The following is a 24,854-nucleotide window of genomic DNA, read 5'->3' on the forward strand; positions in this document are numbered from 1 at the left end:
GAATACTTTGCTGTCACAAGCAGACACGGTGGTTGTGACTTGGAGTTTGGCGCCTGTGATGAAATTTGTCCTGGAGTAGGTTCTATGCACTGCTTCAAAGTAGCCGGAAAAGTGAAGTCAGGCGGCAAGGCTACTTTAGTAAATCTGAACCCAGTGTTCTGAATCACAATGTTTGACAAGGTGAAGAAACTAAAGAAACAGCACAGTGGTGGTGAGCTTGAGACCTGCAGTGAACTGACAAGTAGAAAGCTACTACGGAGATCAAAAGGCGAAACAAAGGCACACCCTGTGTTTTTCGCAGGTGAGTAGTCTTGCTACCTTTTAACGAGTTGTCGTCACTGCAGCAAGAATGTTTCACGTAGACCTTTCGCCAAACTTGTATCCAGGTAGCCTAATTAAGCTTAAATTAAAATACAATTGTAGCCTAATGTTAACTGCTTAGCTTTAGAGATAATCATTCTAGACAGCAAACTGCTGTTGACTGTTATATCAGTTCAGAGCAAATACAGCCATGTCTGTTGCGTGTCATGCACGAGCCTTCGTCTGTAATTGAGCAGTGTGAGCACTTCCATTGTAGGCTAGGTGCTACAGGTACCCTTTTGCCCATTCGTTGATTGCGACAGTGCGACCGATTGAATATCTGTCAAACTCATCATATCAGCCTACTGACAGTGGGTGATAGGCCTGCCTACTGCTGTTGAGTCATTGCTTTGCAACTGCTTTGCAAATAGAGTTTAGCAAACGTATAACAAAAACAAATGGATAATCAATTAATGAGTTAATTAATTAATAAATTAATAACAGGCCTAATTAACTAACATCTTAAGTGACGTGTAGGCTATGTTGCCTTTGCATCTTGCATAGCCTAGTTGATATGTGGAACATCTGACAGAAGCTGACTTCAGAGAGTTGATTGTAGGTCCTACGCCTACATACAGTAGATAGCCTTAAAATTGTTTGCCTTTACTGAGATAGGAGAGTTGGAGACTGTTAGAGGGAGAGAGGGCTGGTGAAGAACCGGGAAAGGATCTCAGTCTGGAATCGAGCCTCGGGCCCTGGTGTAGGCCTAATGGTTCAGTGCACTAGCCCACTATGTTGCCGCCCCGTAGATAGATACCATTACAAATAAGAGGTCTCTGCACTCTGCCTGCCCTCATTTGGAAAGTTTAATTGCAATGCTTTGATCAGCTGACTGTCATCATCATCAATATAAATGTATTAGCCTGTGTGTAACCGAGGTTTTACAGGCTGCCACTCGGTGCTCAAACTCACAACCTCCAGCAATCCCCTGGCAATACATTACATTACACTACATTACATGGCACAGTTGTGTCTTCACAGGGTATTGGTTACAGTCCCTGTAGCATTGTGTGGATAGGTGCGTTGCTCAAGGGCAGTTCAGCCATGGACGGGGGTGTTGGAAGAGGTGAGTGTAGGATTTGAACCCCCACTGCTCCTCTCCTATGGTGTGGCATGCAGAGGTGGTAGCATTAGGAAGAGAGATGCTGGACACCTTGATGGGCTGGTGATGAAAGCTTGGTCTGTGGTAGGCACAGAATTTCTCACTGAGAAGAGGACACTAAGCAGACTCTACTCAGTAATGGTCAGAGATGTATAGTAACGAAGTAAAAGTAACGAAGTACTGTACTTAAGTACTAAACTGCAGTATCTGTACTTTTTTGAGTAATATTTTTTCCCTCATACTTGTACTTTTACTGCTCTATATTTTTTTGATGAAATTAATACTTTTACTCAGATATATTTTTCATGTGCTGCTTTCGTTACTTGTTACTCGTTTCTATGCCCGAGCGCTAGATGGATCTGTCATCACCAGATATGATGGAACGTGTTCACGGTCAGTGGGCGATGCAATGGTAGGGAAATAAAAGCAGATCGCATTCTCGCGCATGTCTTTTGGCGCATGTTGGCAAGATGGATGAGGTAGACGAGGTATCGCCATCAACATCAACGACACCAACCACCTCACATTGCGGCGAGGAGGACAAGCTGTTTTAATAACAAACCATAATGGTATTTGCACTTCATAAGAGACTTATTGTACAGAGCTCTAATAAACCAAATGGTATTCAAACTTTTGACTGACATTTTTCCCCCATTTTTTTAAATGCAGTACGTTTACTTCACACATTTTGAATACTTTTGTCCTTCTACTTGAGTAAGGTAAGAAAGGGTTACTTTTGACTTTTACTCAAGTCATTTGACAAGATGATACTGGTACTTCTACTCCACTACTTTTCTCCAGTACTTTATACATCTCTGGTAATGGTAGTAAAAGTATCACCCCCTGTACCCAGTCTTTGACGCCCAGAGAAGCCTGTTCAGCTTTGCACCAGCTTTGCAGATTTGGCACCATCTCCTACAGGACAGTTAGGCTACGGAGGCCCTTTGGCAGGGTCATCCATCTTTTCAATACCACACAGAAGGACACACAGAAATGGATTGTCATAGGTGATTGGACTGCAAGTTGGCATCCGTTACATTACATTATTACATTTGGTAGACACAGATGACTTATCCAAAGCGCCTGACAGTCGAGGACATAATCAGAGCAATCAGACATTAGTAATAGGGTTGTTGTCAGCTCCTTAGTCAGTGAGTCTCTGGTATATACCACAGATTGCTTATTGATGTAAACCCCACATCTGAACATTTTAGAGGAAAGAAATTGAGAGAAAACAAGATACTGTAAGGTTCTGGCCTATGGCAGTCAGATGTAAGATGAATGACGAATGACGGTTACCTAATAGTCATAATGTGAATAGATAAAGTTATGATGTATATAAAAAACTAATTATAGACACCGTTACTCATTTCACATCTTTGTGGCAGATTCAGGACATCATAACCTGTAAGTTACTACAGACTATTCTGACAAGTGTAGTGTAGCTATGACCTGCGAACAGGAAAGACGGGGCTTTTTAAAAAAACTTACACCAACAGCACCTCGGCTGGCACTGATGACATCTCTCTAACATGGAAACGAGTGTTCCTCATCTGTGGTGTGTGGTGTAGTGCATTTCCTGCTATGGGTTTATAGAAAGCGTAGCGTAAATTCAATGTGTGCAGACTGGAGAGCTATGAAGAATGACCAGTGCTCTGCATTAGCCAAGAGCAAGCTTTGAAATAATCTCATCATCAAAAGCACACAAGTGCTGTTGTAGTGACACCTTTCCGTGTAATGCCTTATTTAGCTATCCTTCATTCATCAACAAAAGATGTTTTCAAAAACAAAAAAGAATTTTACAGTATTTGACGAGGGAGAGAGAGAGAGAGAAAGAGAGAGAGAGAGTTAGTGCAGAAGAGGTAAAGAAAAGGGAAGCTGCCTGTAATTATCAGTGCAGGCCAGGGGAGGGCTGAGTGAGGTCAAGCGAAGTGGTCTAGATCAGACTGAGTAACTGCTTTGGACTACAGCTCGCCGAAAGACTGTCGACATCTTCTCAGCCTCTTGTTCTTGACTGATAGTAGTCGTGGAGCAATCAGATTTACACCGGTCAGTGTCATTGCATCTTTTTTTGTGTTTTCATATCTATTTATTGTAAAATCTGTACTGTGAAAAGTTCTGACTCACTGATGCTAGTAGTGACAGTGTATGCTCTGTTACTTTTGTTTGCTTACTACCAAGGCAACTCGAATGAAATTTGCCAAAGTGTATTTTTTTCCTCACTGCATTTCCCTCCTGAAGTTTCATGAAACAATGATTGTCCACATCCATGCTGTGAGTTTATGACCTAACTGGACATGAGCCTGAACTTTCAGTGTGTGTTGACATTTAGAGTTGATAAATGTGCACGCACGCTGACTGGGACTCTTACTGAATCTGTCTTCAGTGGTAAAGCATTTTTTGTTACAGCATCAGTGATGGTACCATGAAAGTTTTGTTCCTATTTATGGTTTCAAGTTGTTTCTGCCCTTTTTTATTACATCCTAATAGCCCTCTTTACTTGAAAATAATTTGATTAAATTCAAGCAGCTCGATTGAAACTTTGAAGCTTTTCTAACAAGCTTCCAATAATTTGCGCCCACAAAGACCCGTACACATTTCCTGAGTCCATTTCCTCGTCTGACATCTCTTTGATATTCTAATTGTGTGATTCACTGCGGAAAGTAAATAGCTGTTCGTATTACATGTCTGATAACAATTGTTAACTTTAATCCACAGTGTCATAGTGGACTCTGCATTAGTTTAGATATTAAAATAAATCTCTAGTTCTCCCATACAGTCAAGTTTTAGGCTAGTGGACTTCTTCATTTTTTTTGCAATGGATGGTTACTCAGTAGCAGAAGTGAGATTACGGAACTGCACGGGCCAATAAATGAGGTTGTCAAGAAGCAGTGCACTAAATTGCTCTCTCACTACCTAGGGAGACGGCAAGGGGCCCTGCGTGTGAACTTTTGCAACTGTGTGTGCCGAGTGGGGCTGGGTTGGGGCCAGAAATACATTTCAGGCACTTCTCACATATCCCCTGCTACACTTCTCGCATAGACCAGACCCTCACATATGAGTAGAATAGAATAGAGTAGACTAGAGTAACTTTTATTGATCTCGAAGGAAATTCAAGCCTCATTAAATCTGATGGGCTCAGTCCACTTTCTACAGTATATATTGCATATAATATGCACCAGTGGGCCACATACAGGGGTTGGACAAAATAACTGAGGCACCTGTCATTTTAGTGTTTATTTAGTTCCTCTTGCGTCCAGTTAATCCTGTTGAATGTTGTTCATCCTTCTTGGTGCTATGCAGACATTACTTTGGATACCGTGGCTCTTGATACATCACAAAGACTTGCTGTCTTGGTCAAAGAGGCAACAGTTACACACGCACCAAGAATTTCTACTGTTTGAACTCTGACATATCACCCATAAAGTTGTGTGCATTGCAACATTTTGAGCAAAACTGTGCTCTTACCCCTGATTATTGAACCTTCCCCCATTCACTGTACTGGCGCAATGCGCAATTAATGAAGATTGGTCAACAGGCTGGTCCATTTCAACCATGAAACTTCCTGCACTAAAATGACAGGTGTCTCAATTATGTTGTCCAACCCCTGTACGTATAAATTAGGGGAAAATACAAGGGTCAATGACATTTTATAGTAGCACATGTCAGGGTGGTGCAACCACATCTAATGCAAATTAATTTACCAATTAATTCATGCGTATTATCTGTGGTTGTACCACCTGACATACCCCCCCCCCCAAAAAAAAAAATAAAAAAAAAAATTAATTGACCCATACAAAACCATCAACAAAAGCTTCTGCTTCTGAGAACTGTCTGCCCACTGGGAAAGTGCCTTGTATGCCAGATGACCAGTTCAAGCCTGGTGCTGAGGTTTAAGAGAAGACATTGTATCAAGAGATTGTGGAGAGGGGGGGGGGTGGAGGGTGAAAGAAAGCACGAAGCCCTTAATGTCTGCACAAAGGAATGCAGTGTGCCTAGAAATAGACCATTTAACACGCTGTTAGTGGAAAAATGTGCTCAGATGCACTTAGTTAGCAGCACTTTAAAGCGCTTGTTTAAAAAAAAAAAGCTGTCGTACACTACTCGGAGCACAGAGTGACTGATGAGGCTTTCTTTCAACTCAAATCAACCCCATGCCGATGTCTTATGTAAGCAATGGTACAGTGTAGCTTGTGTAGTTGTCTTTGGTTACTACTACGTATTGGTGCTGCTTGTTCCCGTTGGTTTACTTCTGGTTTCACACAGTCAGTTCACAAGTTATGTCCGTCAAGAATTACAGAAGAAGGGCGCTCGGACTGAAGTGAAAAGGCATTTTGGCAGGAGCGCTGCAATTCCTGGATTCGGTTCCTGCCGCCCTAAAGGTCATTGCATTCATGCTTCACATTGTTGCTGGAAAGGTGCTCGTTCGCTTGGCTGGTTGGCTGGTTGGCTGGATGTACTACTCTGTTCGCAGCTTGAAAGGGGAGATGGTTAACATTTTTATACCTCGAGAGTAAATGGTTTTTTTTTGTGCACTTGAGATTAAGAGAACATTGTGATCTGCAGGTAAGGCAAATGTGCCTGTCCCCATGCATATGCATCACTTTCTCGGCTATGCCTCTCAGGCATGTTCTCAGTCATTCTGACATTCTCTCTCTCACATTCTCTCTCTCTCTCTCTCTGTTTGTCTTTCTTCTGTCTTTCTCTCTGACACACACGCACAGTCGCGCATGCACACACACACACCCACACACACACACACACACACACACACACACACACACACACACACACACACACACACACGAGAGCAGACATTCTGAGTGATTTGTCGTGCTTGAGTAATGCGCTATGTGTTCTTCTCTCCCTCTGTCTCCCCTCTACTTGACTTCTCTGTGCTGTACTGTGCAATGCTATTTAGGCCCCAGCCCCACCATTGCAGTTCCCCCTGCTGTACCTGAAGGCTCCCGCGGCTGTTTGCGCAATAGAGGAACTCTACATGGATCAGAAGCACTCACTGCTGCCCACCAGCAGTCCACAGCACAAGGTAATACACTGCAGAAGGAAGTTTTTGATTCACTTTTTATTTGTTTTTACGTTGCAAGTATTCATACGAGAGAAGGATGGGGTCATAATGGCTCTCGGCATGTGTCTTAGGACATCTGTATCTCTCTCTCTCTCTCTCTCTCTCTCTCTCTCTCTCTCTCTCTCTCTCTCTCTCTCTCTCTCTCTCTCTCTCTCTCTCTCTCTCTCTCTCTCTCTCTCTCTCTCTCTCTCTCTCTCTCTCGGTGTGACAGGTTTGTGCCTTGATCATTGACAACTGGTAGAGATTTTGTCCACTATAAAGAGAAGCATGCTGTTTAGTGTGCATCAATGCAGTCAGTGTTTCGGACTACATGGCTTATGTCTTTAAGATGTTGTATTATTTGTCTGCGATTGAGTTCACAAGCTCTGTTCTTAATTTTAAACGTATTTATTGATGTAAATATTGGCCACTGAGGGGCACCAGAGTAACATTGAAATCCGCAGTTACACTGATGCCGGCCTGCTGTAGGCCATGACTGCACATTATGCGTATTAGGTTTCCCTCTTTAAAGCCTGCTCAATGCTCTTTTAAGTAAAGCCTCTGAAAGGTGACTCAGTTGTAGTGCACTTGAGAAACTTGTCCCTGTAGTCTAGCCGGCCACGCGTGTGGTGTATGGAAACACACCCGAGGCACAAAGTGTGCAATATTACAGAACGTTGTCATCTGTCAAAAGTGTTGTGACACATCTTTGAGGAAGTGGAAGGAACGCCCTCTAATGGCGAACATGATGCTGCCTGCCTGCTACTTCCAGACCTGGCCACAGCAAGGCAGCATTGTGCAGCGAATGAGAACAGTTGACATTTTGTGGCGTGTGATACTATTTTGTTTTCTCTTTTAACAAGCCATTAAGGAAGCATTTGACGTGTGAATACTAGGCACATATCTAATACTAAATTGCACACAATCAGAAAATAATAAATTTGCCTCCTATGTTAAAGCTAGCAGATTTGTAGCCTATTTAAATACAATGAATGAACATGGTATGGATGTGTAATCCTAAATCCAGCAGGGCAGCAAGGTGTCAGCATTCTTCCTTACAATCCTCTGCTATCCTTTTCCCTCTTTTCCCATCCTTTGCTGTCATCTAGTGTCATGGCAAAGGGAGGGCAGCGTATTGGCAGAGTGTAAAATAGACACAGCTCTCGATAAATAATACTGATAATCTGTACTTGATTAAATTACACTGACTGACACTCAAGATAGTATGGATGTTCAATGTGTTATACAGCAGTCTGCAAGGTGTTAACCTACTTCCATCACCCCATCCCGTCTCCTCTTATCCCATTCCATTCCATTCCTATCTATCCTATCCTATCCTATCCTATCCTATCCTATCCTATCCTATCCTATCCTATTCCATCTGTCCGTGTCATAAGGGTGTGCTGTGTCTAAAATACAGTAAGCCAGCAAGGAATGAACGTCATGTTCCTTCCCATGCTGTCCCATCCTATGCTATCCCATCCAGTCCTGTCATTTAGTGCCATCACAGGCACTGTGGAGTCAGTATTATTCACTGAAAATTGCATTCAATTTCACAGACTGAGGATGGTGTAAACGCTGAAATGTTGAAAATGTACAACAAGCCAACAAGCCATCCCACCCCATCCCTCTCTTCCATACTGTGGTGCAGTGCCTAAAATCAAATGCTATGAAATACACAACAAGGTGTGACTAATCTATCCTATCCTATCCTATCCTATCCTATCCTATCCTATCCTATCCTATCCTATCCTATCCTATCCTATCCTATCCTATCCTATCCTATCCTATCCTATCCTATCCTATCCTATCCTATCCTATCCTATCCTATCCTATCCTATCCTATCCTATCCTATCCTATCCTATCCTTTCCCGTTGTACGGCTGCACAGTGGGTAAAATACTGTAAGCCAGCAAGATGGCACAATCATTTCCCTCCCCCATCACATCACATCACATCACATCCTATCCTGTAACCATCTCATCCTTTCCTGTTGTTTAATCCCATCGAATATGACAACAGTGAAGAGCCCTGTTACAAGCAGGCCAGAGTGCTCTCAGAGTGGCAGCAGTGGAAGCAGCCATGGAGAAATGATACATTGTTTCGTAACCAATTATGCAGAAGACAGTGTGGATGGATGTGCATGGATGTGCACTATCAAAATACAGCAAGCCAGCAAGGTGTGGCCGTCATTCTCCTTCCTTCCTATTTTATCCAACCCTGTACTGTCCTGTCCTATCCCGTCCCGTCGTTTCCTGTCATTTAATGCCTTCAAATATACTGCCACTGAAAAGTTCTGTCGAGGGCCAGAGTGCTGAGACGGTGAAAGCAGACACCACCACGGCCAAATAATAACCTGTTTTCTATTCAATTGCACAGACTTGTACTGTATGGATGTGCAATGTCAGAAATACAGCAAGCCGGCACCCCATGGGGTTTTGTGCCATTGTATCTGTCTAGCCATGTATATTTTGTTGATCTGTATTATGTGTAAGCTGCAAGACCCCTTGATTTTCCTTCTGAACTATTCTCTACTCTACATGCTATGGCATCCCCTCCTGTCATTTACTGTCATGAAATATACACTTGATGAAGAGTCCTGTGAAAGGTAGAACGAAGGGCTGACAGGATTAAAGTGAATTGAAGCAGGCCCCAGTGAGATCATTCCCTATTCATGACTGACTTCAGTATATATGTGCAAAAATACAGCAAGTGTCATAAATACAGCAAGGTGTGGCCATCATTTTCCTTCCTTTCTATTTTATCCCACCCCATCCCATCCTCTTCCATCCCTATCTCTCTGTGACGGAGGTCATCTTGCACCTGTTCACCCCCCTCGGGGATCGAACGTGCGACCTCGTCAACTACAACGGTTCGGCAATGGGAGACACAGTACGATACCGCTGGGCCAAGAGACTAGTCTCTCGGCCCAACGGCACGAGACTGTATGAGGCTATCGGAGGGAGGTTTACCAACGTTCCACGCCAACTCTGTGCTAGTTAGCCTCCGTTACACTCTCCCCCTTAAACCTCACTCCCATCCGGGTCACGGCACCACTGTGACGGAGGTCATCTTGCACCTGTTCACCCCCCTCGGGGATCGAACGTGCGACCTCGTCAACTACAACGGTTCGGCAATGGGAGATACAGTACGATACCGCTGGGCCAAGAGACTAGTCTCTCGGCCCAACGGCACGAGACTGTATGAGGCTATCGGAGGGAGGTTTACCAACGTTCCACGCCAACTCTGTGCTAGTTAGCCTCCGTTACATCTCCATCCGATCCTTATCCATCCTTTTTTTGTCATTTACCGCTATCATTTACTGCTATTTTTGTCATTGATTGCCTTAAATCCCATATATTCACAGAGCCATATGGACTTTAACTACACTGGCCCTTCCCCCTGCCCCTTCAGACCCCCCCCCCCTTGTAAAGCGACCTTGGGTTCCTTGAAAGGCGCTATATGAAACCAAGTTATTATTATTAGTAGTATTATCAAATGCACTGCCACTGACTAGTCCTGTGGAAGGCAGGATAGAGTGCTGTGAGTGAAGGTGGAAGCGTACAGGTTTACTAGGGCTGTAACTCATGATTCAATTAGTTTGTATCACGATTTTTGACCTACGGTTCGATACACGGTTCAATGATGGTTTTAAAAATGTATGTTTTTTTTTTTCGATGATCGTTTATAGGTAGAGTCGTTTACAAGAGGTAACTAATCATGTAAAACATCATGACATCATGTCATGTGGTTGTTTGCTGGACTGAAGAAGGGTAACAGAACTTTGAAAGGGCGTGTCACGATACTGCCTTCTTGCATCACGATAACGCATCGTGACTCTGCGTATCACAATTTCTCGAGTCAACACAATATCGTTGCAGCCCTAATCTTTGCATGTCTAAATAAACAGTTCCTTCCTTCCCATCTTATCCTACCCCTTTTTATTCCATTTCCATCCTTCCCCCCCCATCCTATCCTATCCTATCCTCTCCTATCCCCATCCTTTCCTGTCGTTTAGTGCCTTCCAATGCAGCGCTGCTGAGGAGTCCTGTGGCAGGCAGGCCTGTGTGCTGTGAGCGAGAGAGCAGTGGGAGCAGCAGCAGCAGCAGCGGCGGTACCAGGATGGAGAAGGAGGAGGATATTAATGAGGCCAGCACTCCCTCCAAACACACCAATGTGTCAGAACTCATCAGCCACTTCGAGGAAACCAGGTGTGAAAAATAGGAGCGCGTGTGCGTGCGTGTGTATGTGTGTGTTCATACCGTACAGACAAGGATGCGTGTGTGTGTGTGTGTGTGTGTGTTTGTGCGTGCCTGTGTGTGTGTGCGTGCCTGCGTGCATTTCTGCATGGGCGTGCATGTGTGTGTGTGTGTGTGTGTGTGTGTGTCCGTTCGTTCCTGTGTGTGTGTGTGTGTGTGTGTGTGTGTGTGTGTGTGTGTGTGTGTGTGTGTGTGTGTGTGTGTGTGTGTGCGAGCGTGTGTGTGTGTGTGTGAGCGTGTGTGAGCGTGTGTGTGTGCGCACGCGTGGCTCATGCACATGTGTACACGTATGTGGTTGTGTGTGTATGTGGTTGTGTGCACGTGTGGTTCTGTATAATTTTACATCTGTGTGTGCCTGCTCATTTACTAATGTGTCCGTCTGGTGTGTGTGTGTGTCTGTGTGTGTGTCTGTGTGTGTGTCTGTGTGTGTGTGTGTTCCCATTCAGAAGTAGGGCAAAGACTGTCCTTGGGGAACTACTCTAGCACTGGTCCACAGACAGTCACTTACTCACACAGACATACACGCGCGCACACACACATACACTCACATTATCGCAAGCGCACACGCACACCTACACACCTACACACACTTGCACATATCTACAACACACAGGCATAAAAACACACACACACACACACACACACACACACACACACACACACACACACACACACACACACACACACACACACACACACACACACACACACACACACACACCCCCTTGCACACTCGAGTAACTCCACCTCTTTCGCTGCTCTCAACTCAGCACAGTTTCACTTCCTTCAGCTCAGCGGTTTGTCTCTTCTGCCATTTTTTTTCTCTCTCTTTCCCCGCCTCTGTCTGTGTATTTGTCTGTGTATGTGTGTCTGTGTGTGTGTGTGTGTGTGTGTGTGTTTGTGCACTCTGCTCTGACGTCCGAGGCACAGTCTTTTTTTGTTTTCCTGGTTCATACTCATTCTCACCCCTCTCTCTCTCTCTCTCTCTCTCTCTCTCTCTCTCTCTCTCTGCCTCCATCCGGGGCCATCCTTCCCTTTTGCAACCCCTCTCTTCTCCTTCTGCCAGCCTGAGTAACGCAGACGCCAATGGCTCAACGCCCCTGAAGTCCTGCGCCGCGGACTCCAGAGGTGAACCGTGCTTGGACCAGAGCCCAGGCGGAGGTGGAGGTGGAAGTGGAAGTGGAGAAGGGCACACGGCAGTGTCAGCAGCAGCGTCGCCATCACAGAAGCAGCAGCAGCAGCAACTGAAGGCAGGAACTGGCCAGTCTCAGGCTCAGGATGTCGCTAGCAGGAACTACAGACGAGACGTCGACGACTTGAGCACACGAAGACGAGGAGCAGTAATGCAGGCCGAGGAGGAGGTGGTGGTGGTGAAGGAGAAGGAGAGCGCAGAGGTGACCATGGCGGAGGTGAAAGGAAAGGAGGCCGAGGGGGAGGTGGAGGTGGAGGTGGAGGTGGGAGGAGGAGAGGGGGCCTCTGAGGGTCTGGTGAACGGGAGCAGGATCGGGGACGCGGGGACCCAAGGGCCTTGTGCTGCTGTGGTGGGACAGATGGTGGATCAGAAGCAGCCTGCGTGTGTGGATCATAATGAAGAGGGTCAAACAGCGTCAGCTGAACCAGCAGAGCAGGTAGCGGCAGTGACTATAGAGAGCGCTAAGGCTAACGGCTCACAGGAGGAACCTGGGAGCAGCTGCAGCCTTCAGCAGCAGCAACAACAGCAGGCCTGTTTGGAGAGAGCGGAGTCCATGGATACCGAGGTGAAAGTGAGTTGTGGGGGGTGGGGGATGGATGGGATAGAGTCAGACTATCTGCTTATACAGTAACTGGTGTGGCAAGGATACAATATTTGTTCTTTTTTTAAATTGTGGTTAACTGGTAATGCACATGTGTGTTGTGTGTTGGGAGTTCGAACAACACAGTCGTTGTTGGTGTCAAATGAACTCATGTGTGGCAGATTGCAATTGTTTTCATTTTGTTCATCGCTTAGTTTATGTCGGGTGGTATTTCGTGATGGCATATACTGCTTGTTTTCTTCTCTCATCTTCCTGTGCACTGGTGGTGTCTGCCACTGCTGCTGATTGAAATGTGATGTTTAATTTTTTGTGTGTTGAATTCGTCACATCATCTTTTTGCAGTCAAGACCTTTTGCATTAGGCAAATGAGACAAAGGAGTCCCTGTTTGAATCGTCGATAACCACACATAACCACTTTAGCACTTTTACAGGAACTGACTTAGGAGAAGCGCTTTCACAATGCCTCCATTTGTAATTGATGGTGCTAAAGTAGAGTTGAGTGCAGTGCAAAATGCATCCTTACTAAAGGCTCTGTACGAAATGAGGAATTGTGTGGTAAATATGTGTTTCTATGTGGCATTTATCCGTTTCATTACACCACTCATTGTTTTGCTAATGGTAAACTCTCTCTGTACCTCTTACCCCCCTCACCCACCACTCCCTCCCTGCCTCTCTTCCTCTCTCTCTCTCTCTCTCTCTCTCTCTCACTCACTCACTCACTCACTCACTCTCTCTCTCTCTCTCTCTCTCCTTCCCTCCCACCCCCATAGGAAACCAAAGAGCAGAAGCTGTATAAGATAGCCAATGAGCTGCTGCACACCGAGAGAGCCTATGTGACCCGACTCCGACTGCTGGTGGAGGTCGGTGTCTTCTTCTCTCTCTCTCTCTCTCTCTCTCTCTCTCTCTCTCTCTCTCTCTCTCTCTCTCTCTCTCTCTCTCTCTCTCTCTCTCTCTCTCTCTCTCTCTCTCTTTCTGTGAGTGTGTGTATTTATGTTTGTATTTTTCAGTTTGTGTGTGTGGAGTAGATAAAACAAGCCCATGTTAATAATAGATTTCTTTGTCATGTCAGCTACTTTTTATTGTTGTGGTTCCAGCCTAGTTGCCAGAAATAATTATGTGCAATTTCTAAAGTCTGCTCAGAATAGAGTTTCATTTGGTATCTTGAATGATCACACATTATTGTTTCCATACTGTGATGTGGTATACAAAGGTTTTTGTAATCATTATTCACATTTTAGTCATGTATTATTCTTTTACATTTCCCCCGCACATCCCTCATTTCACTTTGTCCCTACTCCACCTCCCAGTTTATTTCTTATGAACTGCTAGAGCCCCTTAATGTACCATCTTCAAACAATAGTAGCATTATCTGTGGTTGTGCCACCCTGACGTCTGCTTCTAAATAAAATGACCCAATAACTGAAACCGACGTGTAGGCCTACATAAATTCAACTCATTGCAAGCTGAGTTTTTGACGAATTGCTTCTTGGCCCCCTTGTGTGAAGGTCTTCTGTGCCAAACTGACTGCAGAGGCTGCAAAGGGCTCCTTCCCCCTGGAGGTGGTCAACAGCATCTTCTCCAACGTGGGATCCATATACGCTTTCCACAGCCAGTTCCTGCTGCCAGACCTGGACAAGCGCATGAGCCAATGGTGAGCTTACAGAGAGAACGTCTGGTCTTTTGTCTGGCTCTCTCAAGGGGGGTGTTCGTGTACCTCAGTAGATCCGCAAAGACTTAGAGACTCTCTGTCTCTGTCTCTCTCTCTCTCTCTCTCTCTCGCGCTCTCTCTCTCTCTCTCTCTCTCTCTCTCTCTCTCTCTCTCTCTCTCTCTCTCTCTCTCTCTCTCTCTCTCTCTCTCTCTCTCTGACCCTTCCTCTGTCCCTAGGTCTTCGACTCCCCGGATCGGTGACATCTTTAAGCAGCACGCTCCATTCCTGAGGATGTATGCCGAGTATGTGAAGAACTTTGACAGCGCCATGGAGCTGCTCAAACAGTGGACCGAGCGCTCGGCAGCTTTTAAGACTGTACTGAAGGAGGTGCAGGTGAGCCAGAGGATGTACTGTACAGCCAGAGATTATTTAAAGGGACACTGTGCAGGAAATTGTCAAAAAAGGTACTGCAACTATACTGCTCATTGAAACTGGGCTGCCTATTGCCAAATTTGATCTTTACATGAAAGTTTACTAAGTAATAAGCAAATATTTTCTAGTATGGTCCAAGTACAGTCATTTTTGCAGCTAAAAATGGCTATTTTTGGAAATTCAAAATGGCAGACCATGGAGAAAATGTATGAAAAGTGCATTTTTTCCAGTCATAATGAATACTTACAATTTGATGCTGGTGGTAAGTATTCATGAAAAAGGTAACATTAGTGAATGGGCAGCATGAATTCTGGAAATAAACAACTAAAAATCTCACACAGTGTCCCTTTAAGTCTCTCTACTCTCTCTGGTACAGGTGCTGAGGGGCAGAAGTGAAACTGACGCAAGGGCCAAGGGCGAAACACGCAAAATTAAATGATTAAAAAAAACTGCAAAAAACAGTGTACAGTGCTTTCCCTCAGATGCTTATATTTCTACTTTTTCTGCACATCATTCATTCCATAGCAATATCAAAAGCATATTGGTTGCTGGAGGAAGCCTTGGATTTTTTGTCCAACAGGCATGGAATCATGGAATCCTTCAAGAACTTTCAGTCTGCCGTACTGATATACTATATATAGACTAATGTTGAGCTGCCCTAGCCCCAGGCCAGACTCTTGGTGTGTGTGTGTGTGTGTGCGTGTGCGTGTGCGCGTGTACTAAAAAAAAAAATCTTCTTTGCATCTGCACTTGTTGTTCTGTATATTTCCGGCACACTTTGTATCTGCTAGTGATGTTGGCTATGATTATGTCCTCTTTTGAATGTCGCTTTGGTTATAAAGTAATGTAATGTAATGTAATAATATTTGCCCTTTGACCTCTGCTGCAGAGCCTTCCCGAGTGTGGCTGTCTGACCCTGCAACACCACATGCTGGAGCCGGTGCAGAGGGTCCCTCGCTACGAGATGCTGCTCAAGGACTACCTGAAGAAACTTCCAGAAGACGACTCGGATCGCGTTGATGCTGAGAGTAAGTAAGACAGGGTTTTTCACATAGGAAAGACCCAGACAGAGTTTTGGTACCGCAACATTTACCCTAGTGGCGGGAGCAGCATGACGCAGCTTAAGGCTCATGAAATTTTAGATTGTTTTTCAATTAAAAATGTTATAGCTGAATAAACATGTTCTAATTCAAGATGAAGGTATTGGCTTTTACAGTTGCAGTGTGTAGGATGGTGACCAGAGTAGGTATTGCATGTTTGCTGCTCATTGAAACTCTGCTGCCTATTGCCAAATGTGATCTTTTCATGAATATTTACTGAATAATGAACTAATATTTACTAGTATGACCAAAGTACAGTACATTTTTCAGTAAATGGCCATTTTCATGTACGGAAAGTGCAATTTTCCCAGTTATAATGAATTACTTAAAATTTGATGGTGGTAGCAAGTATTTATAAAAAAGGTAACGTGTGAATGGGCAGCATGAATTCAAGAAAGAAACTGCTAAAAATATTACATTGTGCACCTTTCAAATGCAATTCATTGCATGTTTTTATGGGCTTCAGAGGCTGAGATACGGTGCCGGTTTGTATAGGCTGACTGTAGCGTTTTCCCAAAAATGGCTTGGGCATTTAGCAGGTGTTGTTTGCAGGCATTTCAGGCATTAATTGGTTAAATTCTTGTTTTTTTTCTTCTTGTTATTCAGTTGTGCTCACAGTTGTCATGAATTTCACTTCACAGAATCTCTAAATATGATCTCCATGGCTGCCACACATTCCAACAGTGCCATTCGTAAACTGGTAAGAGTATCTTTTTTCTGTTCTTCACTTCACACTAGAAACTAAATGGAGTGCCTGTTAGTACAGATCTCGGACTCGGACACATTACATTACACCGTATGTAGTGTAGTTGACACTTTTGCCAACAACGACTTAGTTATTTAGATACAGGGTATTAATTACAGTCTCTGGAGCAATGTGTAGTTGGGTAGATGCCTTGTGCAAGGGCACTTCAGCCATGGATGAGATAATATCAAGCCTGGCTTGGGCATTTAGCATTTAGCATCTAGCTGACTGCAAGACCAACTAGGTCACAGCTGCACCTCACAATCACATTACACAATACACACTCTAACGCTGATGTCCTCCACGTGTCCCCTCAGGAGAACTTGAAGAAGCTGATGGAGATCTACGAGATGCTGGGTGGGGAGGACGACATCGTCCATGCCTCCAACGAGCTCATCAAGGAGGGACACATCCTCAAGCTGGCCGCCAGGAACACTTCCGCCATGGAGAGATACCTTTACCTGGTGAGACCAGCTTCGCTTCATGGACATCATGTAGCTTTGTTTTGAACCACTTGAAAGAGATCAGTTGTTAATCCATACTCAGAGTCTGAAGTGTTGGGCCCACGGTACCTAATGGTACTTAATGTGCATGTGTACATCCAAAGCCATCAGGTAGCCGGGGTCGTTGGAGAAGTTTGGCCATGAATTTACTTTATTTGCTATTCCAATTGGTCTTTGCCAAACCATGTCATAGCTCATTACCATAATATTAGCAGACTTCGTACTTCCAAAATCTGCTGGGTTTGAGTCACTCAAAGACGAACCTGGATTTAGCTCAAACAAAGAAATATTCTTACACTGTCTTAATGGAGTAACATCTCTCACCAAGTTAGTATTTTTTAGAAACCAATGATGATTGGCCCATATTACGTATCTAGAAAGGACAAATCATGAAAAGTGAGTGTTTGGCTTGATTCCACAGTGTGTTAGAGCTGGGCATCTAATAATTTTTGATGAGATTTCTATCCTTCTGGCCATTGTCGGTATATGTTGAGTATACTGTGGTATTTTCACCGTGCAAGGGTGCAAGTCAGTAATTAAATAAAAGCTGTAGGCGAACAGATCAGCGGTCGGTGCAGTGCATGTAACTTAAGTGACCTCTGTGAACCAGAGCTAACCTCAGGCCCAGTTTTGAGAAGCTAATCATAGCGCAGCATCACAGGCACTGCTGAAATGTCTAGTCTAGCACATACCGAAGCAGCTACTGTGACTTCGGGGAAATGGTAAAGGCACTTAGTAAGTGTGAATGAAGCTCCTTTCATTTTCATGGGGTTAATGGTCCTCTTAATCAATCTCTGCTCTGTCTGAAGGGGTTGTCTCTTCCCTATTCATCATACCTGTTGATGGAATAAGCAATAATTCATTTGTCTTGAGAAATGTAAACCGTATCCACTCATGATATGAAATGGCACAACGAATGCTTTCCCTGCTGCATTGTACAGGTTTTTTTCACTTTTTCAATTCCTTTCTAGTCAGCCTGCTTTTCAAATGCATTTCTAAAAAGATTTATGGCACGGCACATGTGGCTGAAAAGGTTAGGACATTGACTGTTACTGTAATGCCCGGGCCTACAAGGTACTATTACTCTTATTGCTATTACTATTATGCCCGCCCAGTCCAAGTCTACTATTATGTACTGTAGAGTGTTACTATGCTCAAGTTTGACCCAATATAGGTCCAAGAATGTTAAAGACTCCCTTCAGATCCAGAGGTGCTCACAAAGTTCCCTCATGTTCTGTCATTTTGCCTGGTTGAAAAACATTGTAACTTACTGTCATTTTACTCGTTTTAACCACTTTTTTGAGGTCCAGTCACATTATACTCCCATTACACGTCTCTCTATCCACTGTCTTGCTATCTCTATGATGGAGCTTTTGTGATTCTGTTAAGACGTCCTTCAAATCCTTAGAGATGCTTGCTCACGTTGTTGTCCCCTGGTGTTGTCCCCGTCCCAGTTCAACAACATGCTCCTGTACTGCGTGCCCAAGTTCAGCCTGGTGGGGCAGAAGTACACGGTGCGCACGCGTATCGGGGTGGACGGCATGAAGGTGGTGGAGACCTCTAACGAGGGCCACTCGCACACCTTCCAGGTGTCGGGCAAGGAGCGGACTCTGGAGCTGCAGGCTAGGTAAGGCCATGCTGACAGACTACGTACTGTAGCAGTAGGTCCTAACCGTTGTGTAATGTTTTTTTAAAGGAAATGGTATTCACAATCTGACTAGCATCGTAGTGCTGTATTATCTACCATCTATGTTGATGTTTATGTTTTAATGTCAGAAGACCTTTGCTGTAGACAACTGAACTTCTTTGTGAGATGATCTCCTCACTTACTATGAGACATCTGGGTCATTTCATGTGAAATCTGACACTTTGGGACCCAATCAACATTGATTATAGCCTCTTTGCTGATGGGCCCGTCTACGGGCCTATTCACTTTTTGCCAAAAAAACACTCAACTACATCATAACAACGTTGCAATGACAATGCAGATCAATGAGATTATAACAGAGGCTCTCCGCTAAGGGCTAAACCAAACTTATTGTGCCTTTTTAATGGCAAGATAGAACCCCAAAAAATTACTTCTGGGGATAGAACCTTTGGACAGGCTAGAACACATGTACTTGTGGTCTACCATGTGACTGTTTTGTACTGGTTTAACAGAAATTGTGGACAAAAGTTAAAGTTCTTTATTTCTATTTTAGATCGGAACAAGACAAAGAGGACTGGATAAAGGTAGGCTATATTTGTTGTGCTGCTCTGAAAAGTGATGCGTTCCATAACTTCTCTTTTTGTGCTATAGTTCTGTTATATCTTATACTGTACTTCATTCAAACTTGGTGCCTATATATTTTTGTTTGTTTAGGTGCTCAATGAAACTATTGAGATATTTCAGCAGAAAAATGAAACGTTTAAATCCGCCTTGAGGGAAGCGGATGAGGTATCGGTAAGTGTACCACCACAGTCATTACACACAGACAAATTGAACAAATTTTGTACAAGCATTGTAATATGATGCTATCCTATTGTATTTGACCTTGAAATATGTAACCATTGTGTGTGTATTTTGCGTGTGTGCGTACGTGTGTGTGCGTGTGTGCATGTGTACGTGTGTGTGTTGTGCGATGCAGACGGAGGAACTGGGGAGACGAGCCCCGCGCTGGATCCGTGACAATGAGGTGACCATGTGTATGAAGTGTCGAGAGCCTTTCAACGTCCTGACGCGCAGAAGACACCACTGCAGAGCCTGTGGCTATGTATGTCTAAAAGCACCCGGCCTACGCACATGTGCATGTTTTATTATTTCACGTTTTAAAATAGAGACAGAACAGACACTAATCTTTTCGCTCTGCATTCAACAGTACTGATCTTCATTTAAGGTCGCGTTGCCCAAAGCTGCATTAGACTCGTCATCTTGGTCTAGTGTTATTCTTAGTGTTAGGCTTATTTTTGGCTTCCCATCTCCAGGGGGAGATTGCAAGAAGCTAGTTCAGTAGTAAAATGGATTAAGTTCAATTTTAGTTAGTAGTAAATGATCTAATAGCAGAGCCTGGGATCCTCGTTTTCATTTCCAATTGATGCCTGCAAGCTGTCTATTAACAGGTTTACCACTTCCTGTAGGTTAATTGAGCCAGGTTATCACTTAACCATGTTCTTGGAATATCTCCCCAGGTGGTGTGTGGAAAGTGCTCCGACAACAAGGCTGCTTTGGAGTACGACGGCAATAAGATGAACAAGGTGTGCAAGGACTGCTACTTCGTCCTGACGGGCCGCCTCGAGGGCGAGGAGAAGCCTGAGTACAAGAGGAACGACAGCAAGAAGAAGGGCATCCTGGAGGTACCATTAGCAAGGACTCACAAGCTGCCTTCCTACCAATTGACCTTATTCCGGGGGTCACTACCATAGCTACGGAAAAGATGTGCAGCTCAGTGTTGCCAGATTTGGCAGTTTCCTGCCCAGTTGGGCTGCTTATGATGACCGTCTGCGGGTTAAAAAAGGGTTTCTTCTGCAGATTTATGGCCATAGAAATCAATAGAATTTAGTTCAAATTGGCAGGATTCAGTGCTTCAAGGCAGATTTTTTGTTGTTTTGGAAATCTCCAGTCACAGTTGCAACGCAGGTGCAATTTCCAGTTCAATTGAAAACCACCATAAACAAATGGGCTACCTAAGAAGCAACTTTCTAAAAATGTGTGTGAAACACAAGTTATTTAAACGTGCTGGTTTTATTTTTAATGGTAGGCCAATTGAGAAGCTCAGGAACGAGTTGATCCATTCATAGGTGCACAAATAAACCACTGCTTTTGAATTGAATGTTATCCGAGGCCACTTTCTCCATATCGCCCTCCCAATCAGTAAGTGTAGATGCCAGCCCTTTTCCAAGTCTTTTCTCCCACATATTTACAATGTGCTGATCGTTTTAAAAATGCTGCAGCAGATAACAGTGTCATAACCAGGCAATTAAGCGGAAGAGTCACCCCTTTTCCCCATCATGGGAGCTAGGCATAAGGTGGAGGGGATATTTCAAGATGGTCTGATACACTGATGATGGAGGGGAATGAAATTGAGCTCAGGCACTAGGCAGCACTAGCTTAGCTGACAGCCCAGTGAAGGGAGGGCTATAGTGCTTGGTTTATGAAAGGTATCAGAGAACTGCTTAATTGAGATGGACACTGTGTTTTGCTGTACTGTCCGGTTAACTAGAGTACATGAAAATTGGAGGAAATGAAGTGAATATGTTGCTGGCCTAACACTGCTGAAGATTTCATGCACTTTCATAACAGAAAGGCACGAGATTTCACAGCAATACAAAAGGTGTTTAAAAATGTTTGACTAAATATGTTTGTCACCACCTTCAGGCTTAGTATGGAAAGTGGGTGTGTATACGGTGAAACTAAAAAAAGCAAGCTATTTGTGACCAAAGTCTTTGAGACCTAATCTGATATGATTTGTTTTTTTTAATACCATAGTATCGCTTTTTCCTTGTGGCAAACATTAATAATATGGCATCAACAAGTGAGTGCAATCTCATGGACGTAGGTTTGTGGTGGAAGGACAATTGTGGAGTAACATTAGACAAACAACAAACAGGAAGTACAACTGACAATTTGGAAACATTATCTTGTGGTGTGTGTGTGAGTGAGACTGACTGACTGACAGACAGACTGCAAGTGTGTGTTTTTTCACATCCTTAAACATGCCCCTATCTTACGTGCCAACAGATTGAAGCGGCCCAGTTTTCGGGCAACAGCGTCATGTGTGGTTTCCTGCACCACAGCGACAAGGCCAAGCCCTGGCAGCGCGTCTGGTGCATCATCCCCCAGAAGGAGGCCCTGGTGCTCTACCTGTACGGAGCCCCACAGGTGAGCAGGTGTACTGCACACACATGGGTCTCTTTCCATTATCCAAACTCCCGTCCTCCCTTGTGCTTGTGGCCTTGTGATGACGTGCCATAGGCCATAGAAGTTTAATTCAATATCTAGCAAAAGCGCAATTCAAAGGTCATTTTCTCATTTGCAATTGGGATGTTCAATAGGGAGAAGTCCCCCAAAAGTTGCTGTGCCTAAGCTGAGGGCAGGGAAACTGTATTGTTTCCTCCACGGAGGTGGGGCATCAGCAAAGCGCGAGGCCACAAGCACAAGTCGAGGACAGGAGTTTGAATAATGGAATGAACCCATTGCCTGAAAACACTCTTGCATAGAAGAGTACCCGGAACTCTGTCCCATCCACTGCAAGATGTGAAGGCCCTGTCCCTGTACAGGTTATAAAAGCAATAGGTAACACTTTAGAATAACTACCTATTCACAGCTTTATAAACACTTTATAAATAATGAACTAATTATCAACAAAATGTTTACAAATGTTTATAAATGGGCAAGAAATACTATGTTAACACAGCAGACACAGCACAGTCGCATCGGTCCTGGAAGTTTCTCCTCCAAAGACCAGAAGGCATGAAACCACATAAAACTCACACAGTAGAAGTTCCCACTCCACTGTGCAGTCACAGTTTGGTTATTACTCATTTACAAACATTTGTAAATGCTTTGTTAAATGTGAATTATTATTAAATGTTAATAAAGTGTTTATAAAGCTGTGAATAGGTAGTTATTCTAAAGTGTTACCAAGCAATAAAAACATATCATAGAAAGCTGATTCCAACTCTGTGTCCTATCCCATTGCAGGACGTGAAGGCCCTGTCCACCATCCCATTGCTGGGTTACACTGTGGAAGACAACTCCCGGCCAGGCGACCCACCGGGCAGCTTCCGCCTCTGCCAGTCCAAGTCCGTGCACAGCTTTGCGGCGGAGAACGACGACGTGAGGCAGCGCTGGCTCCAGGTCATACGCATGGCGGTGAAGGGCGAGGTCCCCAGCAGCACCTCGCTTCCCAACAGCCCGGGCACCCCCAACGGTGCCATGGAAGTAGGCTACGACACCTCAGAATAAACCCCTCTGCCACACTGGGCACATAGCATGGTGGCACAGTACATTGTGGAAAGACTTGGGATTTGGTGGCTCAGTACATTGTGGAAAGACTTGGGATTTGGTGGCTCAGTTTGCTCTGTACACATACGTACTCTACTAGGCCACTGAGAGGCTACCTAAAGAGGCCAGTCTACGCCAACTTGATATGACGGACTTGGATTTTTCAAAGCATCTGAACTTGTTTTGTGGGTGTGCACACCAGGATAGCAAAGTCTGCGTAGAGATCTAGAGTACACCTCAGCAACTGCATGGAACATGAAGATGCGTATCGAACATGCATAACATGGGTTTGTCAACACCAGGCTTCCAAATTCATGGCAAGCTGATGTTTCCAACTTCATTTGACAGACTTAAGACACCCCGCTTGCTGTCTGGCAAAGTTTTCTCAGACTGATCAGTTGATCTGATACACACACAGCTGGGACATACTTGGACGTTTTAGTGCCTCAACCTGCTATTGTTTTGTACAACAGTACCAGTAGGCCATTCTGCTGTGAAATGACAAGGCGATGTCAATTAATTCTGAAGAAGGCCAGAGAAGCTTGTTGTGGGTAAACCCCAGCTTTCTGTGTGGACCACGAAAAATATGTGAAATGTGATTTGTTTGCGCCAACTTGCTGTGAAGGGACAACACCAACGATATACCAACTAGATGGAGAAGAGTCGAAGACGTATGGAATGCATATTATGCCAACAAGATGTGAAAAGGCCTTGATGATTAAATTAAGGCAAATTTCGTTGTGTGAGATTTTGCAATGCTACAGTACAGCCAAGCAGCTTTAGCATGGCTCATTTCCATTATCGACACCCTTTCCTGAATGAGACAGCATTGTGGTCTATTGTGTCTAACACTGGAAGAGCAGCGGAAGAGTAAAAAAAATGTTGCTGGTGTGTACTGTAAAAGCAACAGGCACCCTCTCTGCCACAGCAATATACCCATAGTTATGTGAGCCGAGACCAATCGCACAAACCAAACGCAAACAAACTTGCAGATCATGTACCGATACCGAAGGAGCTATAAATAAGGCAACTATTAAGTTATAGAGCTTCTGAATTGCAATTGTGAACTGCATGTATGAAATATCAAAGACCTTGAGGAGAATGACTCTCCATGGTCCAATCAGAAGCAACCCCTGTACTTTGTCAAAATGTTTTTAAAATAATTTGTGTTAAAGGGCTATTCATTTTTATGTAAGTAATAGACATGCGGACCAAGACAAAAGTACTCCAGTGAGTACTGGACAATTAAGTGGCAGGATAGGCTATGTCTTGATACTCAATTACTATGACGGCCATGGTGAGAGGTGACCGTAGATTATTAGTTTCCACTCTTTCATTCTTTGACACCCCGTGACCACTTCCTTCCGTTTGGTTTTGTGCTGTTCATCCCTCCTTTTTTCATTTGTCTGTCAGTGCAGTTTCTTTGTCAATGTTTCTTTGAAGGTTTCGAAAAACCTCACTGTTGTTAATATTTTTTAATTCTGTAATATACATGTTTTCTGTATCTGTAATATATGCGCTTTTAAAGTTGCTTAGTATTATAATAAAGATTTGTTCTAAATGTGTATTGAAGTGTACACAAGTAGTCGTAACCAACCTCCATCTAGTGTTGCCTATTCTGCAGATGACTTGAGTTTCATGTCAACTGCAGGCAGGAAACAGGAAGTGTCTCGTTAGTTCTGACCTGTGATCTTAGTAAATCCTCTGCTGCTCATGTCTGTGTTTTTCCACTACAGACAGAGCCAATGAGATGATGTCGACACCTTGTCACTAAAACATTAATTGAACTAATTATTTGTCGAGCCTGTAGGAGATAAGTAGTTGTGTGTGTGTGTGTGCGCGTGTGCATCCTGTTATGCAAAG

General features: G+C 44.1%; 1 protein-coding gene across 2 annotated transcripts; it reads left to right on the forward strand.

The window, feature by feature from the left end:
• The first annotated feature begins 85 nt into the window (after window positions 1-85).
• fgd4b (FYVE, RhoGEF and PH domain containing 4b) lies at window positions 86-24,779 on the forward strand. Of its 2 annotated transcripts, none has more exons than XM_063217094.1 (17): window positions 86-301; window positions 6,384-6,509; window positions 10,546-10,738; window positions 11,853-12,549; window positions 13,350-13,439; window positions 14,085-14,230; window positions 14,465-14,621; window positions 15,550-15,688; window positions 16,402-16,460; window positions 16,823-16,969; window positions 18,463-18,635; window positions 19,210-19,240; window positions 19,371-19,451; window positions 19,636-19,761; window positions 20,177-20,341; window positions 21,726-21,866; window positions 22,689-24,779. In XM_063217094.1, the coding sequence occupies exons 1-17, from the start codon at window positions 169-171 to the stop codon at window positions 22,950-22,952; spliced, it is 2,868 nt and encodes a 955-aa protein (XP_063073164.1). In that variant the 5' UTR covers window positions 86-168; the 3' UTR covers window positions 22,953-24,779. The 2 variants fall into 2 exon arrangements, with proteins under 2 accessions (XP_063073164.1, XP_063073165.1); XM_063217095.1 differs by having other exon boundaries at window positions 11,853-12,543.
• The last annotated feature ends 75 nt before the right edge of the window (window positions 24,780-24,854 follow it).

This window comes from Engraulis encrasicolus, chromosome 15 (genome assembly GCF_034702125.1).
Source record: "Engraulis encrasicolus isolate BLACKSEA-1 chromosome 15, IST_EnEncr_1.0, whole genome shotgun sequence".
NCBI lineage: Eukaryota > Metazoa > Chordata > Actinopteri > Clupeiformes > Engraulidae > Engraulis > Engraulis encrasicolus.